The sequence below is a fragment of the Vespula vulgaris genome, chromosome 8 (assembly GCF_905475345.1).
Source record: "Vespula vulgaris chromosome 8, iyVesVulg1.1, whole genome shotgun sequence".
In the NCBI taxonomy this organism is placed as follows: domain Eukaryota; kingdom Metazoa; phylum Arthropoda; class Insecta; order Hymenoptera; family Vespidae; genus Vespula; species Vespula vulgaris.
Genome location: NC_066593.1, coordinates 2,867,274 through 2,887,853, shown reverse-complemented (window position 1 = coordinate 2,887,853; position 20,580 = coordinate 2,867,274). Strand labels below are relative to the sequence as shown.

The 20,580-nt window shown below is 33.9% G+C and overlaps 1 protein-coding gene and 1 long non-coding RNA gene across 2 annotated transcripts in view; one reads left to right on the top strand and one right to left on the bottom strand.

Moving 5' to 3' along the window:
• The window catches only part of LOC127065622 (uncharacterized), a 32,869-nt gene extending 19,696 nt beyond the window's left edge, over positions 1-13,173 (bottom strand). Inside the window, exon 1 of the long non-coding RNA XR_007782146.1 lies at positions 13,040-13,173. This is a non-coding gene — a long non-coding RNA (uncharacterized LOC127065622). The remainder of the gene's footprint in view (positions 1-13,039) is intronic.
• Positions 1-20,580, top strand: part of LOC127065611 (myb-like protein P) — a 40,417-nt gene that overhangs the window by 5,566 nt on the left and 14,271 nt on the right. Inside the window, exons 2-3 of the mRNA XM_050998194.1 lie at positions 19,617-19,767; positions 20,498-20,580. The exon at positions 20,498-20,580 is cut by the window's right edge and continues 180 nt beyond it. Of these exons, the coding sequence (XP_050854151.1) occupies positions 20,557-20,580 (24 nt within the window). The 5' untranslated portion in view covers positions 19,617-19,767; positions 20,498-20,556. The remainder of the gene's footprint in view (positions 1-19,616; positions 19,768-20,497) is intronic.

The following is a 20,580-nucleotide window of genomic DNA, read 5'->3' as shown; positions in this document are numbered from 1 at the left end:
TCGACGACTAATGGAAAATTCCAAGTACCTACCGATAGTTCTACTCTCGAAGCTAAATAAAATCGATTATTGACACGCACCCTCCTCTCTGAGAGGGCACGTTCGATACTTTGAAAACCACTGTACTAGAGACAATGACTCCCGTAGGAGGAGTTGCTAGAGGGACGGCTATCTTCGTCTGGCTTAACTTCCGGTCGGAGGCAGACAAGTACGCACACATGGTAGTGCTCGTTTCCTGTCTCTCGCGGAGATCAAAATGGCCGCACCGTCCTCGGTGAATCCGCCATTACCTCCTCCTCCGCATTCGCCTCTGTGTTACGCGCGCTTTTCCGGAACAAGAGAGATAGAGAAAGAGAGAGAAAGAGAAAGAGAGAGAGAGAGAGAGAGAGAGAGAGAGAGAGAGAGAGAGAGAGAGAGAGAGAGAGAGAGAGAAGTTGAGGTAGGTTATGCTATGAAGTAACTACGAGTACAGAGTCTCGTAAATGAACATTTTTTTAGTAAAAAATTTCTCAAATGAAAATGTTACGTCACTTTTCATGTCACATTCTTTCTAGTGGCAGCGTTTTATCGTTTCTTTCTTTACGAGGCATTATTTCGTACCAAAATACCACGAACTATAGGAAATTTTAAAGAACGTATGTACTATATTATATATGGCTGCAAACTCTTCGACTTTGTTCAAAAAGAAAATAGAAAAGAAAGAAAGAAAAACAGAATTGAAGTGACACAAAATGTAGGTACGATCTATAGAAGATATGTCAAATCTTCAAAGACCGAAGCAACGTTTGATAATTGATCAAATGTTGCAGAAGAAAGTTTATTCTTTATGAAGTTACAATTTCATACAATATATAATTGTTTTAGCGCGATCGAAAAAAAATATAAAATTTCTAAGGATCTATAGAAAATTTGGAGATGTTTCTTATTTCCAATAAAATAAAAAATGGAGTTCAACGAGTGATCGAGCGCGACCTACCACCGGAAAGATCCGGGAAGGGCGGAAAAGCCGGGCCGGGGTTCACAGCATCGCTTGCAGGGAGTTCGTAGAGTAGCAGCTGACGCTGCGCGTGACGTCATCGTTTGCGTGGTGGTTCGTCGCGAAGAAGGGAGGTTTCGTCGCTCGATATTCTACTCGCCCGGGCGGTGCGACGCCCCTTACTACTACTACTACTACTGCTACTACTACTACTACTACTACTACTACTACTACTACTACTACTGCTACTACTACTACTACTACTGCTACTACTACTACTACTACTGCTACTACTACTACTACTGCTGCTATTACTACTACTACTACTACTACTACTACTACTACACTACTACTACTACTACTACACTACTACTACTGCTACTGCTACTGATACTGATACTGATACTGATACTGATACTGCTACTACTATACTAATATTACTATTACTACTACTACTGCTGCTGCTGCTGCTATTGTTATTATTAGAACTATTACTATTACTATTACTATTACTATTACTATTACTATTACTATTACTATTACTATTACTATTACTATTACTATTACTATTACTCCACTATTAGTATTACTACTGTTACTACTACGCGATTACAGCGCCTCCACCAGGTGCTCGCTCCTTTCCTGTTTCTCCCCACCAAAATGCCACATGAGTTCGTCATGACGTCACGCTTTTACTGCTCCACCACGGAAACTCGATTGCTTTTTCTCTACCATTCTCGAGAATTTATATTTTCTTTAAATTTATTTTATTCACTTATTTTTTTTTTTAATTAATTTATTCATTCATTCATTTTTTGTTAAGGGACTTTCTCGATTATATTTTTCCCCGTTCGTATTGTGAAATGGTAAAGAATTCATGAAAATTTCGATAGTAATCGATAGAATTGATAGAATCGATAGTAAATACCGAAAAGAATTTCGTATTTTTATTATCTCTTTTTCCTTCTGTTCTTTTTTCTTATATCTCGTTAACGAAATATTTGTATTGTTTGTTTCAGGTATGTACGCGTAAAGCAGACAGTCATCTTACGTAAGAACGTTTTAAGAATAAGAAAAAATGGAAAATTCTAAAGAATAATCTCTAATGTAAAAATGTCGAAGGTAAAGTAACGTTGAAAAGGTAGCGTGAGAATAGTCGGGGCATTGACACGGCTAAGTAGGTATCTTTCTCTTGTGTTGAACACGTTACGTTTAAATGTATTTATTGGCTCGAATGCACCATTTCTGACACAGTTTCGTAAAGTACAAATACTCCGTGATCGTACAATGAGTAGCAATAATAGCACCTATTCTATTTCAATTTTTCTTTCGATTTGTTCTTCTTCTATTTGAAAACTTTTCGACGGAGATGTATTATATAGGGTGAGGTAGGGTGTACGTGTTATGTACATATGTGTGTAAAACGAGGTCGATTGACTGCTGACCGACGAAACGATCGACCACAACTATGGTCTCTTTTCCTATCCTCTTCTATAATATTCTCTCTCTTTCTCTCTCTCTCTCTCCCCCTCTCCCTCTCCCTCTTTACGCTCTTCACGAGCCATCTACTTCGCAAAACGCTTCCTCTGCTGATATCGAGTAGAGGTACATGTAAAGTCAAGGATGTTAGAATAAGCATGAACGAGAAAGAGATAAAGGGAGAAAGAGATAGAGGGAAGGTTATAGAAGAGTATAAAGTAGATATGTGGGTGTAGGTAAGGAGGACACGAGACAGTAGAACGAAATCAAAAGAAAATTTCAACTTTCAAATAACTGGTTGCTACATTGAAAAATTCAAAAAAGTTATGAAACTTCGAAAGAATATATGCGTATGCGTAGATAGAAAAGGGATTTTGATAAGTAATACTTCTCTTCTTTCTTTTTTCCTCTCTCGATATTTTCCGATATGCCAATGAAAAAAGGAGATTTAAAAATAAGATCGTAATCATTGATAATTAACGTAATCGATATTTTTTACAAAATTAAATTAAAATGAAAAATCGTTCAATTTCAAATGAAACTTAAAATCGACTGTATGACGATCGATCAGTTAAAAAAAGAATTGCAGTTTGTCCATTTTTTTTTTTTTTTTAAATCACATACATTATTACTTGATCACGTTTATCACTTACGATTTATATTCAAAAAGTATATTTCGGTCTTGTTAGCGATTTATGAAGAAACAGAAAGAGAAAAGTAAAGGAAAGGAAAAAGGAAAGGAAAAAAAGAAAAATTCGTTCGTCGTTTCAACGTTCTCGACGATCAATCCAGACGTAGAGAGACTCGAGCTTTTAGCTCGAGTTAGTTCATTTGAGTCAGCTGGCTGACAGGGCGTTGCCCCGTCGCCAACACCGACGCGACGGCGATCCACCATTCATTACGAACTCTAGCCAGAGAGCCAAGTACGATGTAGCTCATGTGTATGCGCGCGCGCCCGCTCGCGCGCACTCGCTTTTGCATTCTCCCACTCACGACATTACAACCACCTACTACTACCACCTTTTGTAGTACTATCGATACTACCTACCACTTTCCAGCTTTTACTACACCACCACCACTACTACTACTACTACTACACTACTACTACTACACTACTACTACTACTACTACTACTACTACTACTACTACTACTACTACTATTACTACTAGTACTACTACTACTACTACTACTACTACTACTACTACTACTACTACTACTATTATGACTGTAATGTTTCATTGTGCTAGTACCATTTCCAGAAGAGGACCGTACTTCTCCCGCCCACTCTTCTCTCGTTATCGACGAATCTCCGAATGCGACGCATACCAAGAACCAATACTACTGTAACACCACACGACTAGTGAACCTTTCAGACTTTACGAGTAGACAATGAGCTTTCTCGAATTCCGAAATAGAACATTTTTCGCCATATATGGATGTTTCACAATAGAATTCCAATTGAATTAGATTTATTTTATTCAGTAAGATCGATAAATATTCATATTGTTTATTTTAACGCTTAATAGATTGAGGAATATAATTTCCAATGTTTTATGTTATATAATATGTTTGGTTCTTTTATTGTATTATTGCAAATCATGTTATTGATCGTATGTTTTTGTTTTGTTTTTGGAAAATGTTGGAAAACGTGCAAGAGATAACGCGCAATATACACGTGTAATGATAACATTGAGAAAGGAAAAAAAAAGATTAGAAGGTTCTGGATATTCCCAGTACGTGCTATTATTTGCTTCTCATTGTGTGTCGTTTCATGTTCTATTATTAACTTCACGCTGACCCGATTACGTTTCCATAGAATTTCGATTGGCGAGTTTATTCTTACTCACAACGAGAGAAACAGAGAGAGAGAGAGAGAGAAATGTGATTTGTATTATAGTAGTAAGTCTATGTTTAAAGTCATCGGTTAAAAATAGATTAAGAATTTACGACGTCTTTCGTTAAGTTATCAAGATAACAAGATGACGTTATACACGTTTAATTGCACAGAGAAAATGACGTTTAACAGGAAAGTTATAATTTCTAATCTCGAACTGGTCTTAACGAATGATTTTATCTTAGTAATTTTTTATTATCAGTTTTAAATCGAAATGATTCAATGAACTTTTCTTTTCACTCGAAGTACTTATTCTTCGAGTTTATTGGTAAAAGTGATCGTACGGAGAAGCTGGACTTTGATAGAGGAAACAATCTTTCTTTCAATTTTTATCTCATTCGACGCGTGCCTTTCCAAGGCGAGGCCGACATTTTCTCTCTCTCTCTCTCTCTCTTCCTTCCTCCCTCCCCTCCCCCGTCCTTCGTTATTCGCATTGCAATTCTATGACTAATAAGTGACTCGATCGTTTAATTCAAAACATCTTCGTTATTTTGATAAACACAAAATATCATCGTTTGTTTCTAAGAAACATATTTGAAATCATTTTTTCTTTCTTCTTTTATTCTTTTTTCCTTTTTATTAAGCAATTTATCACAAAATATTTTCAGTAATTGTACTAAATAAGAAAGAGAACATTCCACTATTCAAGTACATATTTTCTTTCTTTCTTTCTTCTTCTTCTTTTTTTTTTCATTATTTATCAAATAACAAGCTTCAACGTTTCCGCGTTTCTTCCTCAATTCGATGTAGTTCTTTTTAACGTAGAAAAAATATAAAAAAATCAGTTTATCTCTCGTTGGATTTTTACGATGAATCAGTGGTAGATAATACTTTTTTTTTTCGTTTTTCTTTTTTGTCGTTGTTTTTATTCGAACAACACTGTGTATTCTTTCGCAGATAATCATACGTAACCACTTCCCCACGGCGTAATTCTCTGCTCTAACGCCCGCAAAAACGTACACCTGCAAAGTAGTAGTTTCTGCTTGGTTCACCCTCTCCCCCCAACCTCCCCCTGTGCACCACCCCTTCATTCGATCCTATGCAACATTGTGTAGAAGTTACAAGAACGGTTGCCACGTTCGTTCGCCACTAGGGCGCGGCACAATGTTGCGAGCTATCTAGCAACCCTGGAATTTTCGTGCCTGGAGAACATTGATCGCTTGCATCGTGCTCGAATTACATCGTCCAACAAAAATAAATTCTTTATCTGAGTCAATTGTATTTAATTTTGTTCGATGACTCGACAAAAAAAAAAGAAATTGTTTTCGATACGTCCCATCCAAAATAGGCAGCGAATAACAATTTCACTCGCGTTTTACATTCGATAGGATCGATCGAATTTTATTAATTTGTTTCGTAAAGCTGATTTGAAACTTGATTATAAAAAACAATTTTTATCCTTTTTTTTTTTGATAGAGTGATCCAAGATTTCCTCGCAATTTTCTTTTTCAGTATATATATGTATATATATATATATATATGTATGTGTGTGTATATCCAGATACGTATGTATCGATATATTGGAAGCGTTTATGTATCAACACGGCTCGGCTTTTATCGTAATAGATACATATGTACATATGTAAACGATTTCACTGTGAAACGTCATCAAAATGAGAAGTGAAATGCGAGAAAGTAGGAAAGAGGGTGGACGAAAGAAATTCGAGAAGAAAGATGTATGATGAGAGAGAGAGAGAGAGAGAGAGAGAGAGGTGTTGAGAAAGATTGAGAGTCGAAACGAGCGGTAAGAATGAGGTAGAAAAATGGAGAAGAAGAGAGAAAAGTAAAAAAAAAAAGAAGAAGAAGAAAGAAAAAAGGATCTAGCTAGGATCCATCCTCTTTTCCATCGTCGAGCGAGGCGACGACGGAATGTCAAATAGCGGCTTGAATCTTTAATCTCTCGCGACGCGGGATATTAAAGTTTCTCGAGGGCTCGGCAACTACTTCGAATACCACGATGAAAATGGAGTTAAAGTTTCGCTTTTTCCTTCGGGACAGATCGTCCGTTGGAGAATGATGAACGGAGTTCTGGAAGGGGACAAAGGAAATTCTCTATTCATATCAAACGATATGTATATATACATATATACACGTGTATATATATATTTCAAAACGAGTTGTTTCGAAGAGCGTGATTATTCATTATCCTTTTCTCGTTTACTTATTTTACTTTATTTACTTATTAACTTATTTGTTTTAATTACTTATTTCTTCATTTATTTTAATTACTTACAAAGTATCTATAACATAATATCTATAATGTCTATAGTAACGCATCATCATCTATCGATACATTGTACATTATGTACGATGTACACATATTTTTTTTTTTCTTTCTTTCTTATAATAAATCGACAAGAACTTTTGTTATTAAAATGAAAAAAAAAAGAAGTGAAAAAAGAAAGAGAAACCCGGGGACGTCAGCGGTGACGCTTAAAAATCGATCGATTCTTTTTTCTGTCGTCAAAATGGAAGCTGCTATTCGTTTGGTATGGCGGCGTTAGAAGGGGATGGGATGAGAGGGGAGAGAGGTGACGGGGAGAGGTAGGACGAATGCAAGAGAGAAGCAGTATGGGGATGGGGAGAGGAGGGAGAGGGAACTATAGGCGTTGGCGGCATCGTCGCGCATTGCTGGCTCTCGCATATCTCGCTGTCCTTGTCCGAGAGGCAAGGTCAGGGTCGTCGACGAGTCCACTGACTCGGCTTCGCTGAGAAACGGCGTCGCGTCTCCCATAAACGAGCACGTTCTCCATCTCCGTTGCCCTTGTCCTTGTCTGTCCCATCTCTTTTTACAAATCTTGTTGATCGTAGATCGAAGGCTACCCCGAGTAATTACTCTCTCGTTCTTTTGACACGTTCCTCTCGATGTTCTAACGAGTTTTGCTTCATTTTATGGGGAAGTTTTTTTTTTTTTTCATTTTTTTTGGTTCTTTTTTTTTATTTTATTTATTTATTCGTATCACGCGAAGTCAGTGTAAAGAAATCGAGTAATTGATTTATGTTACGTGCAATAATGATAAGTTAAAATGTTATAGTTAGGTTGGCTGTACTTTCTTTCTTTCTTTCTTTTTTCTTTTTTTTTTTTTTACGTGTTTTTATACTTTTACGTGTGAAAGGTCATCGGTATTGCAGATCATATCGTGGATCTTTCGTCCAACTATTTTTATATCGAAAGCCATTAGATTTTTTTTTCTTTTATTTTTCGTTTTTTCCCCCTACAATCTGCCATCTGTGATAAGAGAAATCTTGGTATTTCGTAGTATAGAAAATTGTTAATTATAGAGAGCTAATGAGGACGAACTTTTTTGTTAATGATTCTGTTCCATGTAGAAGTAAAGATATATTCGTATTTTAGTTTTTCTTATTATTTATTGAATATACATATCCAATTATATTCGTAGCTATTTCGATATTCAATATATCGATAAGATTAAAGATTTTTCTTTTTAATTTAATTAAGATCAAGCTTGAGACACTTTCTATAAGTGATCTTACTAATTAGGATCTGGTTTTTGTTAATAAATATGCATATATATATATATATATATATCAAATATATATCAAAATGAATTATTTATTTATCAAATGAGAGAGAGAGAAAAAGAGAGGGGAGGGAAAAGGGAAACTCAAGTGACACTAACGATAACAAAATTCCAGCTCCGGAGAGCAACATCCGAGTTTAGTTTCTTCCTCGAAACGTGTCTTATCAGTACTAAACGCTGGCACACGACGCCTGGTATAGATAAGCCAAACTAAACCGTACAGAACAGAACAGAACGGAGTAGAGCAAAGCGGAGTAATAGAGTCGAGCAGAACAGAACCGAGCATGAGTGTTCTCTTCGTACATATGTGTATATGAATGTGTATGTGCCGTCAATGAGACGCCTTGATTCTATTACGTGCTACGGCGCGTAATCGAATCCGATTCGTTTCTCGACAAAATACCATTCTACGTTTCTTCGAAGTATACTCACTGATAATATCCTATCGTATTTAGACGCGTGAAATGAGAATGAGAGAAGAAGAAAGAGAGAGAGAGAGAGAGAGAGAATTCGCGAAATCACCCAACGATCACCTTCGTTATAATTGTATCTGTGTATGCATGTGTCGTCCTTTTTATTCGTCCCCTATATGTTACTAAATTATTCTTAACTTTATTCGATAAGATATTTATCGTTGAAATGGTTACCTCGAAAACGAAACGTTGGCTTTGACACGATGAAAAGAAAGAGATCTTAAATTATTTAAAGAACTTAGTTTTTTTTTTCGAAGAAGTGGAATTTGTAATCTCTCAAAATACATTCGGTCGATACTTATTTTCAACGAATTTATGAGTACAAAATATTGTTTATCGTTTTTATCGTTCAAAACCATTTTTCTTTTTTTCTTCTTCTTCTTCTTCTTCTTCTTTTTTTAACGTTTATAACGCAAAATCAGTTGTTTATGTAACGATTGCACGTAATTCATTATCGTTCATTTATTTTCTTTCCACGGCCGATAAGAATGTGAAAAATAATGATAGAAGAAAAAAAGTTGTGATATATATATATATATCGATTTAATATGAATTATTTAATAAATTTAAAAATACGAGCCACGTTATATCATTAAAAATGACAGTACAATTAAATTGCAAAAAGAAAAAATTAAAATCCAAGCCACCTTATGATTATACTTTGCAATGCTTATTTTTATTATTCATAATATTAAAAGTCGATGAGTGAAGAAAAGAAAAAGGAAAGAAAAAAATATTAATATTGGATTATTTTCAAAAACGATATCTCGTATAATATACCCACCTGTCTATATAGAATTTATTTTTAGAGCTTCTCTCTCTCTCTTTTTTTCTATATAGAAATTTATACCTATATTTTTTAAGTGGTTCTACGTGAACATCAAGATAGTTTGAGGTTGAAAAAAAGAAGAAAAAAAGAAGAAAGAAAAAAGAACAAAAATGTACCGGGGTGTCTTATCGTATCACATCGTATCGTGTACACCATAAGCCAGCCCCATGTATGCTCCAGAGAGTCGACATCAATGATAACGGCAGCGAGCGTGCAATTACGTACTTTGTGAGCAGAACCACGGAAAAGCCGTGGGTAATTAGTTAGTGGCGTGTGTGCGCGCGCGCGCTCACGCCCGTTCCAGATTCGATGTTTGAATAGATAAGCCGACGCCGTGACTGCAAGGGAAGGAGGAGAGAGAGAGAGAGAGAGAGAGAGAGAGAGAGAGAGAGAGAGAGAGAGAGAGAGAGAGAATACGATCCGGTTCATGATCACGGCCAAGGTCGTGAGGTCTACGCGCTTTTATTGTCTATCTTCATCGGATTATACGATAGCAAACGAAACGATCTCGAATAACGCGATCTTCGTTAGAAAGTTGGACACTTGTTTTTTTTTTTTTTTATACATAAGTAGAATCCATTAGGTACTTAACAAAGTAATACATACGATGTGTTATCGTTTTATATGGGTCGACTTAAGGTTTTACTTAGTACATCTGCATTAATACCTCTATTAACGTATTAATTAATAAGGATAACGATGGGTAATATTTTTGTTATTTTACGATTATCTTGATATTTATTTGAATGGAATAGAAAATAGAATAGTCTTACATACATGTATGTATGTATGTATGTATGTATGTATGTATGTATGTATGTATGTATGCATGTATGTATGTATGTATGTATGTATGTATGGTGTATAAATAATTTGAAAGGTTGTCCATGTGAGGAATAGAAAGAAGTTGAAAAAACATTACGATAGTTGAGAGTAACTGCAGTCTCTCGACAAGCTCGGTTCGGTAGGAATTGGACGCTTTGCCAAGGCACGAAGCCGTACATTATCGAACGCGAGCACAGAGAGAAAGAGAGAGAGAGAGAGAGAGAGAGAGAGAGAGAGAGAGAGAGAGAGAGAGAGAGAGAGAGAGAGAGGAGGGAGAGGGAGAGAGGGAGAGGGAGAGAGAGAGAGCGAGAGAGAGAGAGAGAGAGAGAGCATGAGGGTAAAGTTATGCAACTGCATTCTGAACGTGGCGTAGACTATCGTACGTGCACTCGAGGACATTACTCCCAACTGCTTCGTGTGAGCCGAAACGTCTCGTCGTCGTTGGTGCATCGACGCGACGGTGAACGGCACAGAAAACTGTGAAACTGTGAAATCCCGACCAAATGGGATGCAAACTTTTCGTAAAGCGAAAAAGCAAAAGAAAAATGGAAAACGAAGAAATACGAGAATCGCTTGCATATTGAAATGATAATTGATAATATTAAAATTTCATATTGATTATTCGTCGTTCATTAATATTTTCAATGAAACTTTTTTATATTTTTATTTTGAGAAAGAACAGATTGAGAATTCGCTCAATGCGATCGACGAAGAATTTATCTTTCGGCGATCTTTGTTATTGATAGATTTGAAAATATATTTTTTTTCTTTTCTTTTTTTTTCACATAATTTACCACAAACAACCGGAACCGATTACAGTCCACCATTCGCAGAATCTTATTTTATAATTTCTCGAAGAAAAAGATCGAAGAAAAAATTTTCTACCGAGTAAAGTGTTAATTACCTTAGGTTTGATTTAATATTACAGTTTTTATACAAATGACCGTGTAGTTAAAGAGTTCATTTAATAATTCAAAAAATTTCACAATGCATTCGAAGAACCTGTTTACCTCATTTCGTGCATTATCACTTACTTTTCTAATTTCTCTAGGAATTATTTCTACGTACGGATACGAAGATACAAATACATACAACACATACACACATATATATATATATATACATATAACGTATTAGAAATATTCCTAGACGGATTAGGAAATATGTATCTAATATAATTAGATGATCATTCATAGTCAGGATTGCAACAAATTCATTCGTTTTATCAGCTAGAAAAGTTTCGAGAAGGTCGAAGATCCGCAATTCCTTGGGGTTCTATGAACTTCGACGAAACGCTAGTCCTCGTCTTATTTAGTTACGTGCTTCGTTAAGAGGAGACACTCTGCGGAATCCTCTCGACATATTACCGCAACATTGCGGTTTTCTCGAATGTCGCATCATCGGCAACGACGATGACGACGAAGACGACGACGAAGACGACGACGAAGACGACGACGAAGACGACGACGAAGACGACGACGAAGACGACGACGAAGACGACGACGAAGACGACGACGATTACGCGTTCTTCGAATTCACGCTCCGTTACGATCTTTTCGATCGTTCATAATGTTCGAGCTTGAATAATTGTCCTCTATAACTTTGAAGATATTATGCAATTTATATTCCAAATTTGTACAGTGTATCATAAGCAGATTATATGGCTATCGTATACGTCGTCATAAAAAAAAATAATATATTTTACATAAATTATATATTAACTTTTAAACGTTTTCCCTTCATACATATTACATATCACAGGGTGATTCACTCTGGAATATGAATTTAATCATTCACATTCTTTGGTAATCATTTAATTAGCCTAAAATGTACGTTCAATAAATTTTAATACAAAAATATGAAATTGGGTACTTTTTAAAAAGAGAAAAAAAAAAGGAAAAGGAATGAAAAAAGTAAACATCTGAAGATGAATTCTTTTTAAATGTATAACGTATATGGAGTCATTGAAGCGTTGTGTTGTGTTTTAATTCGGTATAGAAAAGGTCACACCCTTTATACATCTATTTATAATCGTGATATTTATGTTCTCTTTGAAATATGTTAGCCCTTCCTAAAATTCATGCACTTTGTTAAGAAAGTTTAATGAGTGTTGCAAAAGCATTGCAAAGTCGCAAGAACGATGGAACAACCTGTGCTACGCTTGAATTTACAGCTAATTACGAAGCCACGGCGTTATGCGAAAATTAGAGGTTTACGGGCACGTCGCGAGGGTTTCTCTTTCCCTCTTTCTCTCTCGCTTTCTCTCTCGCGTTCAAAAAGCTCATTTTTGGAGGAATTTGAACGGCTCGTTTTATCTCGAAAATGCTAATTTTATGCGTCCTCGATGTTCTCTCGTATGCCGTACGAACGCGTTTTTGCGCGAGTTCTCTCGCCGTAATCGCGGTAATTACGTGATAATAACTCATGCGCGGGACGTGACAGATTTTTCTTTTTTATGCGAAATGTATCTTCCGAGATACTTAATTATTCTTCTTCTTCTTTTTTTTTTTTACTCGTATCTTCCTTCCTTTCTATCTTTCGTATCTCTTTTTTGTCCAACCTTTTACGAATATTAATTAATTCCGAAACGAAAGAATCTTTAAATTTTATTATTTTAATATATTAAAAGTTTTTTACTTACATAGAAGAACAAAAAATGTATTATTTGCTACGTGATAACGAACAAATCGTGTTAGATATAAACAATAATTGTCATTATTTCGCCTTTAATTGTCAATATTCGCCTTTAACAAATTTTGATTATTGTTCCCTGTATTTTGTATATTTTTTTCATCAATTTTTTTTCAGAGAGAGAGAGAGAGAGGAGAAGGAGAAGGAGAAGGAGAGGGAGAGGGAGAGGGAGAGGGAGAGAAACACAGACAAAGAATTTCGCGAACGGGTTCACGAGGATTATAAAAGATGAGAAAAGGGTACTCTCTCTTCTCTCTCTTTCTCTTTCTCTCTATCCTCTCTTTCTCCCTCTCTTATATACTCGCGCTAGTTCGGTTAGTCGTACGTACGATCTTTTTCTCTCCGTCTCGCACATCGTGTCCGGTCTTTGGAATGCCGCCGCCGCCACCACCACCGCCGCCGCCATCGCTTGCGCAACAAGAAGAAGGCGATCTCCGTCGCTCCGAGAACCCGACACGAACGATCTTGGTGGGAGAGTAGTTTCTCTTCTCGAAAAGAGAAGAAGAGAAAGAGAAAGAAAAAGGGGAGAGAGAAAGAGAGAAAATGGTGGGGGTAATACGAGTAGTAGTAACCAGTCGTGGAAGGTCATGCTCTCTCTCTCTCTCTCTTTCTCTCTCTCTCTCTCTCTTTCCCTCTCCCTCTCTTTTTTCTTTCTTTCTCTCCCTTTTTATTTATTTCTTTTTCTCTATTATAAATATCTTTTCGGTATTTTGTGTGTGTGCGTGTGTTAAAGAAAGAGAGGCGATCAATGAGTTTTTATATATATATATATATATATATATATATATATATATATATTCATCTTCATCTACTACACAACATATTAAGAAGTATAAATTAATATCTAAGTATGTATCATTCAGAAACAAAGGATTCAGGATCTTGTTTGCTTACAGTCCTCGTAATTTTCAACAATAGTTAGCAGCAAAATTTTATGATTATAAATATCTATGTATGTCTTTCGGTTTATACATTTATCTATCTATTTCTCTCTCTCTCTCTCTCTCTCTCTCTCTCTCTCTCTCTCTCTCTCTCTCTCTTTCTCTCTATAAATTATTATATATATCTTAATTATTTCTCAGATATCAGGTTTCTTTTCTAATTTATTATAATTGTTATTATAATTACTTCATATATATCACGAGCTAAGACCATTTATTCATATAATCTCGCCCACACATACACAGAGGATCATTTACTTCTCTTCCTCTCCACCTGCCTGTCTATTTATCTTCTTCTTCTCTTCCTCTCTTTTTCTCTTTCTCTTTCTCTCTCTCTCTCGTATTCGTTCTTCCGATATATACTATACCTGTAATATAGCATGGAAGAAGGACGTAGGATATCGAAGCACGTATTACCCCATTCTTCTTTCTGCCTGGATGCACACGAATCGTGTCCCTTTCGTGTACATTTATATATATGATTATATATATATATATATATATATATATATGCATACACACGCACACACATACATGCATGCATGCATGCATACTTATACTTATGTAGTTGCATGCCTTGCTTTTCTCGTCGTGCAATATACCCTCTCTTCTCGAATTGAAACTTGGAATGGTGCGTTCAAGACCGCAAAGAAAAGAGATCGCGTGTATGTTCTCGCTTTAACTCGCTTATTATTCTCCATTTTGCACCCTCTCGCGTTTCTCCGTCAAGATTTCTTTCAATGAGAATACGTCTGTGCGACTGTGAGAGCCGTCGTTCGTTCCTTCTTCATTTCGTTATTACAAACGTACGTAACAGCGCGTACATCTTTTTTTCCTGCGTATACAAATTCAAAGAGAAAAGAGAGAGAGAGAGGGAGAGAGAGAGGGAGAGAGAGAAAAAAGCCTTCTGTCGTCTTTTTATTTTATTATTATTGTCATTTTTATTTTCTTTCTTTTTTTTTTTTTTTTACGAGTACATACACGTTCCAAACAAAAATTTCATTTCTTTAATTTTTTTTTCTCTTTCTTTTTTGGTCCCTACTAATTCTTCACGCTCTAAAAGGGTCTCCGATTCGTTCTACGAATTTCGATTAAAAAAGAAATGTGATATTTATTTATTTATTCGTTTTCTTAGATTTTTGTCAGAGATCTATTTTAATCCTTTTCTATTTTCTTTTTGTAAACAAATATGATTGACTTAAAATTTTATATTCAAACGTAAAAGACTCCATTTTTATATCATCGTCTTTGTTACCCGTGCGACTAATTAACTTGTGCATTTTTAACGACTTGGAAGAACAATTAATTTTTATTCTTAATTCATTAAATTTTCTTTGCAAAGAGCGATACTATGAGACAAAGATGTGGCCGCAAGGGAAGAAACAAAACGTTTACAAAAAAAAAAGAAAGAAAAAAGAAAAAAAGAAAAGTTCGTATGTATTCCGTGAGAAATATTAGATTTTTTTTTCTATTAGTTACCAATGAATTCGTAATCTAGTAGATCTATTCGATCTTGAACATAGGTCTCTTGCGAACGGATTTCGCAGAAAGCAGCGAGGGTCGACCTTGGCCCGTTTCTCTTCCTTGGCTTTACGGAACAGTGCTAACGAGATTTCGGCACGTGCGTCGTAACTCTGGCTGAGCGGAGTATATTCGGTACATTTGCAGACTCTAGTCGGCGATCCTCTATAATATTCGCCTGAGGGTACAGTCCTTCTGCGAAATATCGAATATGCTAAACATCAAACCGTTCAAAATTTCGTTAGAATGTTATCGTTTCTACGTTAATAATAATATCTTTGTTTACGGGGATAAGGTAACGTGATTTTTTTTTTTTTTTAACTAATTATTTTTAGTAACATCATTATTTATGTGAAAAATTCATACACGCTTGCGCCGCCATTTTCTTTCCCTAATATGCCGAACGATGTTTTCGTCAAAATTTTTTCATGAAATATGCATATATATATATATATATATATATATATATATATATATATGCGTCAGTAATGATAAATTAGATAGATCATTTTAACGTCATTAATCATTTCCATTCAAATTTTCTTCTATATATGAGATACATACTTGCGCCATCATTTTCTTTTGTTCCAATATGCCAATCGAAGTTTGCATCAAATTTTTAGTAACATGTATGTATATATGTATATATATATACATACACAGACACAGACACATGCACATACATCAATAATGATAAATTAAATTCAACGTTTTCTATCATTAATCACTTTCATTCAAATATTCTACTATATATTTCTCTACTATATAGTTCGTTTTTGTTCTCTTAATTAATATAATTATTTTACTGTTTCTCGTGTGCTTGTAAAAACAAATAGATAGTTAAAAAAAGAAAGGAAAAAAAAAAAGAAGCGAAGCTTGAACAGCATCTGGTTGCATTTCTTCTTCTTCTCTTCTCTTTTCTTCTCTTGTGTTTTTCCGTTCTTCTCTCTTTTATTTTCTTTCGTCTTTCTTTCGAACATTCGCGCCTTTCAAGAAGCAGTCTCGCGTCCTTTTCGAAATGAGGCCCCTCTTTCTACGACCTAATGCCGTTTCTTCTTACACCCTTCTTCCTTTCCCTTCGACCTTCCTCTTCTTCTTTAAATATAGATCCTTATTCCGGTCCCACGACTTACAAATGGTATGCTGCGAGTATGCGAACATGACTTAACACATATTACAGTGTATATTATAACCAAGTGAAATTATATTTGAAATTTATTATGTGCTATCTGACAGATACACACACATACAGAAATAGAAACGATATTAATTAACGTATTAATTACAAAATTATGATTACGAATAAAAGTTTTATATAAGGATCTTATTTTGATTAATAATTTATTATTATTGTTATTAATATTATTTAATTAATATATTTAATTAATGAATGGATTAAATGTACGGTTTTGTAATTATTTATGTTTCAAATAGTCAAAAATTTCAAGGTAGAATACTTTTATTGAGGTAATAAAAGTTCGAAAATTATAAAATATTTTTTAATTAGATTAGATGAATGTTATTAAAGACCCTAATTTTAATATTAATTAACTGTTGAATAACTTTATCTCTTATCTCAAGAAAATAAATTAAATTATATTATGTCCTTAATTAATATTAAAAATTAAATTATACGACGCTTTTTGCGACGCTTAAGACTAATGATTATTAAAATCAATCCTTCTTTTTTCTTATGAATATCGATCAAATGAAAATAAAATAACAACAACAAAGAAACAAAACAAAATGCGATTGATTGATATTATTTATTTTAATTATAAACTCGAGAAATTCGGGAAAAAATGGAAAATTTACTTGTCGTAATATCGATTACGCGAAAGATAAGTGAATGAATTTATGGTCTGGGTTAAATGAAAGGTCGTTATGAAAAGTAGATGGGTACGGTCATTGGTATTAAGAAGTTTATTATGAAGTATAATGAAACGGAGTAATTCGAAAAATAATGTAAACGTTTTTAAAGAATAAAGAAAGAAATTACGGAACGGAATAAACGAAAATGATTTTAATGAAAGAAGAACAGAAATTGAAGATGCAATAACGTAATAATCATTGTCGTAAACAAAATTCAATGAACAACGAAGAAGATTATAATTATGAAATAAGAATTATGCAGTTATCGTGTTTACTTGGGTTCAAACATAATGAGGAAGTTTATCTATTTTAGTAATATCTATTTTTTTCTTGCGTGAATTTTTCTTGATCATTAAGCTATATCCTATGTGCGAGAACAAGAAACATCTTCGAGAATTTTGCGGATCCGCGTTTGTATCCGCATAGTTTCGATGAAGTTTCTGATCTTCGACCTGTGCGTTCTATTCGAAGGATTTCCATTAGATCTTATTAATCTAGCTCGATAAAATTAGAATATTTACAGTCTGGAATATTTTCTACTTTTTTTTTCTGTTTTATTTTATCGATGATAGAAAAGTTTCACAAAAAAAAAAAAAAGAAAAAAAATTCCATCTATCATGATAAAATAATATAACAGAAACCATTAAACGCTTTAAACATAAATTTTTGAGTATGTGACAAAGTAAATAAATATAATAATATAAAAGGAAAAAAATAAAAAGTTTTTTTATTTGCAACAGTGAAGTATTTATCGTTGCACACGATCTGTAAGAAACGTAATTATTTTATGATTAATTAGCTGATTATGTATTTAATGAAATAATTAAATAATTATTCGGTGAACTTTTTAACTGGGAACCAATTAAATTACGTACGTTAAACTTCGTATCGTTTTCCTCTTTTCGAAGAAGTCGACATTTCGACAATGAAATTAATATTCATGATATAATAATACTGTCACTTCTTATTGTATGTAAATTTCACTGTTGTTATTTTATATGCCTTCGTTACAAGTTAATTTTTTCTGCAGCAACATTTATTTCATTCGAATTAATAAACTTGAATTCCATTATTATTTACAATAATAACGTATTTAAATAAACGCATAGATTTAGGCAAAATCTACATAAAAGCGATCTTAATTATTTAAATTAAGTTAGATCAATTCCAGATCATTTATGATCAAATCAAATCGCACCGAACGCTAAATAAATATTTGGCGATAAGAACGGGGAGGAAGGAGGTCGAAAGAAAACCAAAATGTATTAAAAAAAAAAAAAATCAAAAAAAAAAGAGCAAAACATTTTGTTTTTTGAGATCGATCGATGATTAAAAAAAAAAAAAATAGAAAACTGAAATGAGAGCGCGTGTACTCATTTACGTTTTACTTTTCCATCAAGTTTTAAACGCATCGTATCAGCATCTGGCTCTCGTTAACCACCTGTCGGCAGGTGCTAGCCGTGCACCCGTTCTCCATTACCTTCCTACCATTCGGTGTCAACTGGCTCTTTTGTTTTCAACCCTCTTGCCATTTTAGACTCTACCGTATGCTTTTCCCAGAATTTTTTTTCTCTCTCTCTCTTTTTTAATTTTACTACGTCGTACGAGATCGCGTAGGTGATACGTGATAGCGTATGTTATCGATTCGTGCGTGCGTACTACGGCCAAAGGCTATCGTGTGTGAAACCCTTTAACCTTCTTCCACGTAAACAGGAAGTCCCTTCCTCTCTCTCACTCTCTCTTTCTCTCTTTCTCCTTCTCCTTCTCCTTCTCCTTCTCTTACCTTCCTTCTACTCCGGTACAGGTTGTAAATAGTGCGTAAGAAACACCTGTACCTCGGTATACTACGTACTACGTTACTACGTACACGTGTTTTTACGTTCGATTCATCACGAATGCCGGTCACGACCATTCGCCCTTTTTTACTTGTTTTTCTCTTTCTTTTTTACGACCTTTCTCTCTGACGGAATAATTTTTTCCTTTTCCTTCTTTCTTTTCTTTCTTTTACTGCTTTTTTTTTTATTTTTATTTTTTATTTACTTTATATTTATGTTATATGTTAAATGATAGTTCTCACCCACGGCTAAAATTTTCAGACGGTAGCAATTATATTTAGTTAATGATAAAATAAAGACGATTCGTTATGAAGTTATATAAATATAAATGAAAATTACAATAAGGGATTTAATCGGATAAGAACGATTAAATCGATTGTTTCCTATTTTTTAATAAATTTGGTTACTTTGCATTCGTATCGTATTTTGTTATACCAACGGATATATTTTATTTTGTTTTATTTTTATTTTATTTTATTTTTTTTTTTTGGGGGAGAAAAAAGGGAGATTGCTGATCTGGTAAAACGAGCCTTTGATATATAATTCTGCATAATAGAAATTCGGATTACTTTTGTTACTTAATTATCTCTTTGTTAATTATTCATTAGGAAATTTGACGATAAATGTATCTCCGGCAAAATTAATATTGATCTTTGCGAAATTTTTTAAATATCATGAAACGATATAATTTTTCAATTATTCCTTATTCTAATTCTACGCAATCTTTTTCGTTACAGGCTGCGATACTTCAACAGACTGCCGAATACATTTATCAGTTAGAACAAGAGAAAACACAGTTGTTGTCGCAGAACTGTCAATTGAAACGACTGGTGAATCAACACGAAGGTGGTGATTTACCTATCAAGAAGCGCAAGCCTGATAATCAAGGTGAGTTCTTCTTTTTTATCTATTTTTTTTTTATTTTTTTAATTATCGTTAAACTTATTAATTCATTAATTTGATGTATTGATATTTCTTATAACATACTAATAATTTAATCGTGGTTATTGTAACAAATATAATTACTAATTTATGTATAAACATTTATATATTATATAAGATTTAAAATAAACTGTTTAATATATATATATATATATAAATATGATACACACATAGGATAAATTAATTATCATATTCAGATGCGACGATACGAATAATTTTTCATGCATAATTCGAATGATTTTAAAGTGCAAAAATTTTATTTTCATATCGTTGAACTGAATAAGATAATTCATTAGATAGCCCGTTTTACCCATCTGTTATAAATGTTTATATAAATTATTCATTCTAACGTACTATAATTACATTTAATTAAAATATTGTATATTAAGCAGCCTTTGAAAGGCATACCCTTCATACCTTGTATAATATTAACATAAATTAAATTCGATATTTAATTCTAAACAAGTTTAACATGAACTTATAATAAAATTAGTTGATCGAGAAATAGAATAGAATTTTATAGTGTTTACCTTTAAGAAGTCAAATTTGTTTCGAAATTTATTTTAAGATTTTTCTTTTTTTTCTCGTGTTTTTGCTGTACACTTTGTAACTTTTATGTACTTCGTGTATGTTTTATGTACTTCTTTTTATATACGTTTAAAATGTAACATTACAGGCGTTGTTGTAAGTTTACCGGTGCATGTAAGCGAGAGTGGCGACGAAGGATTGGGTAGTATGTCCCCGGAGCCTCTTTCCGTA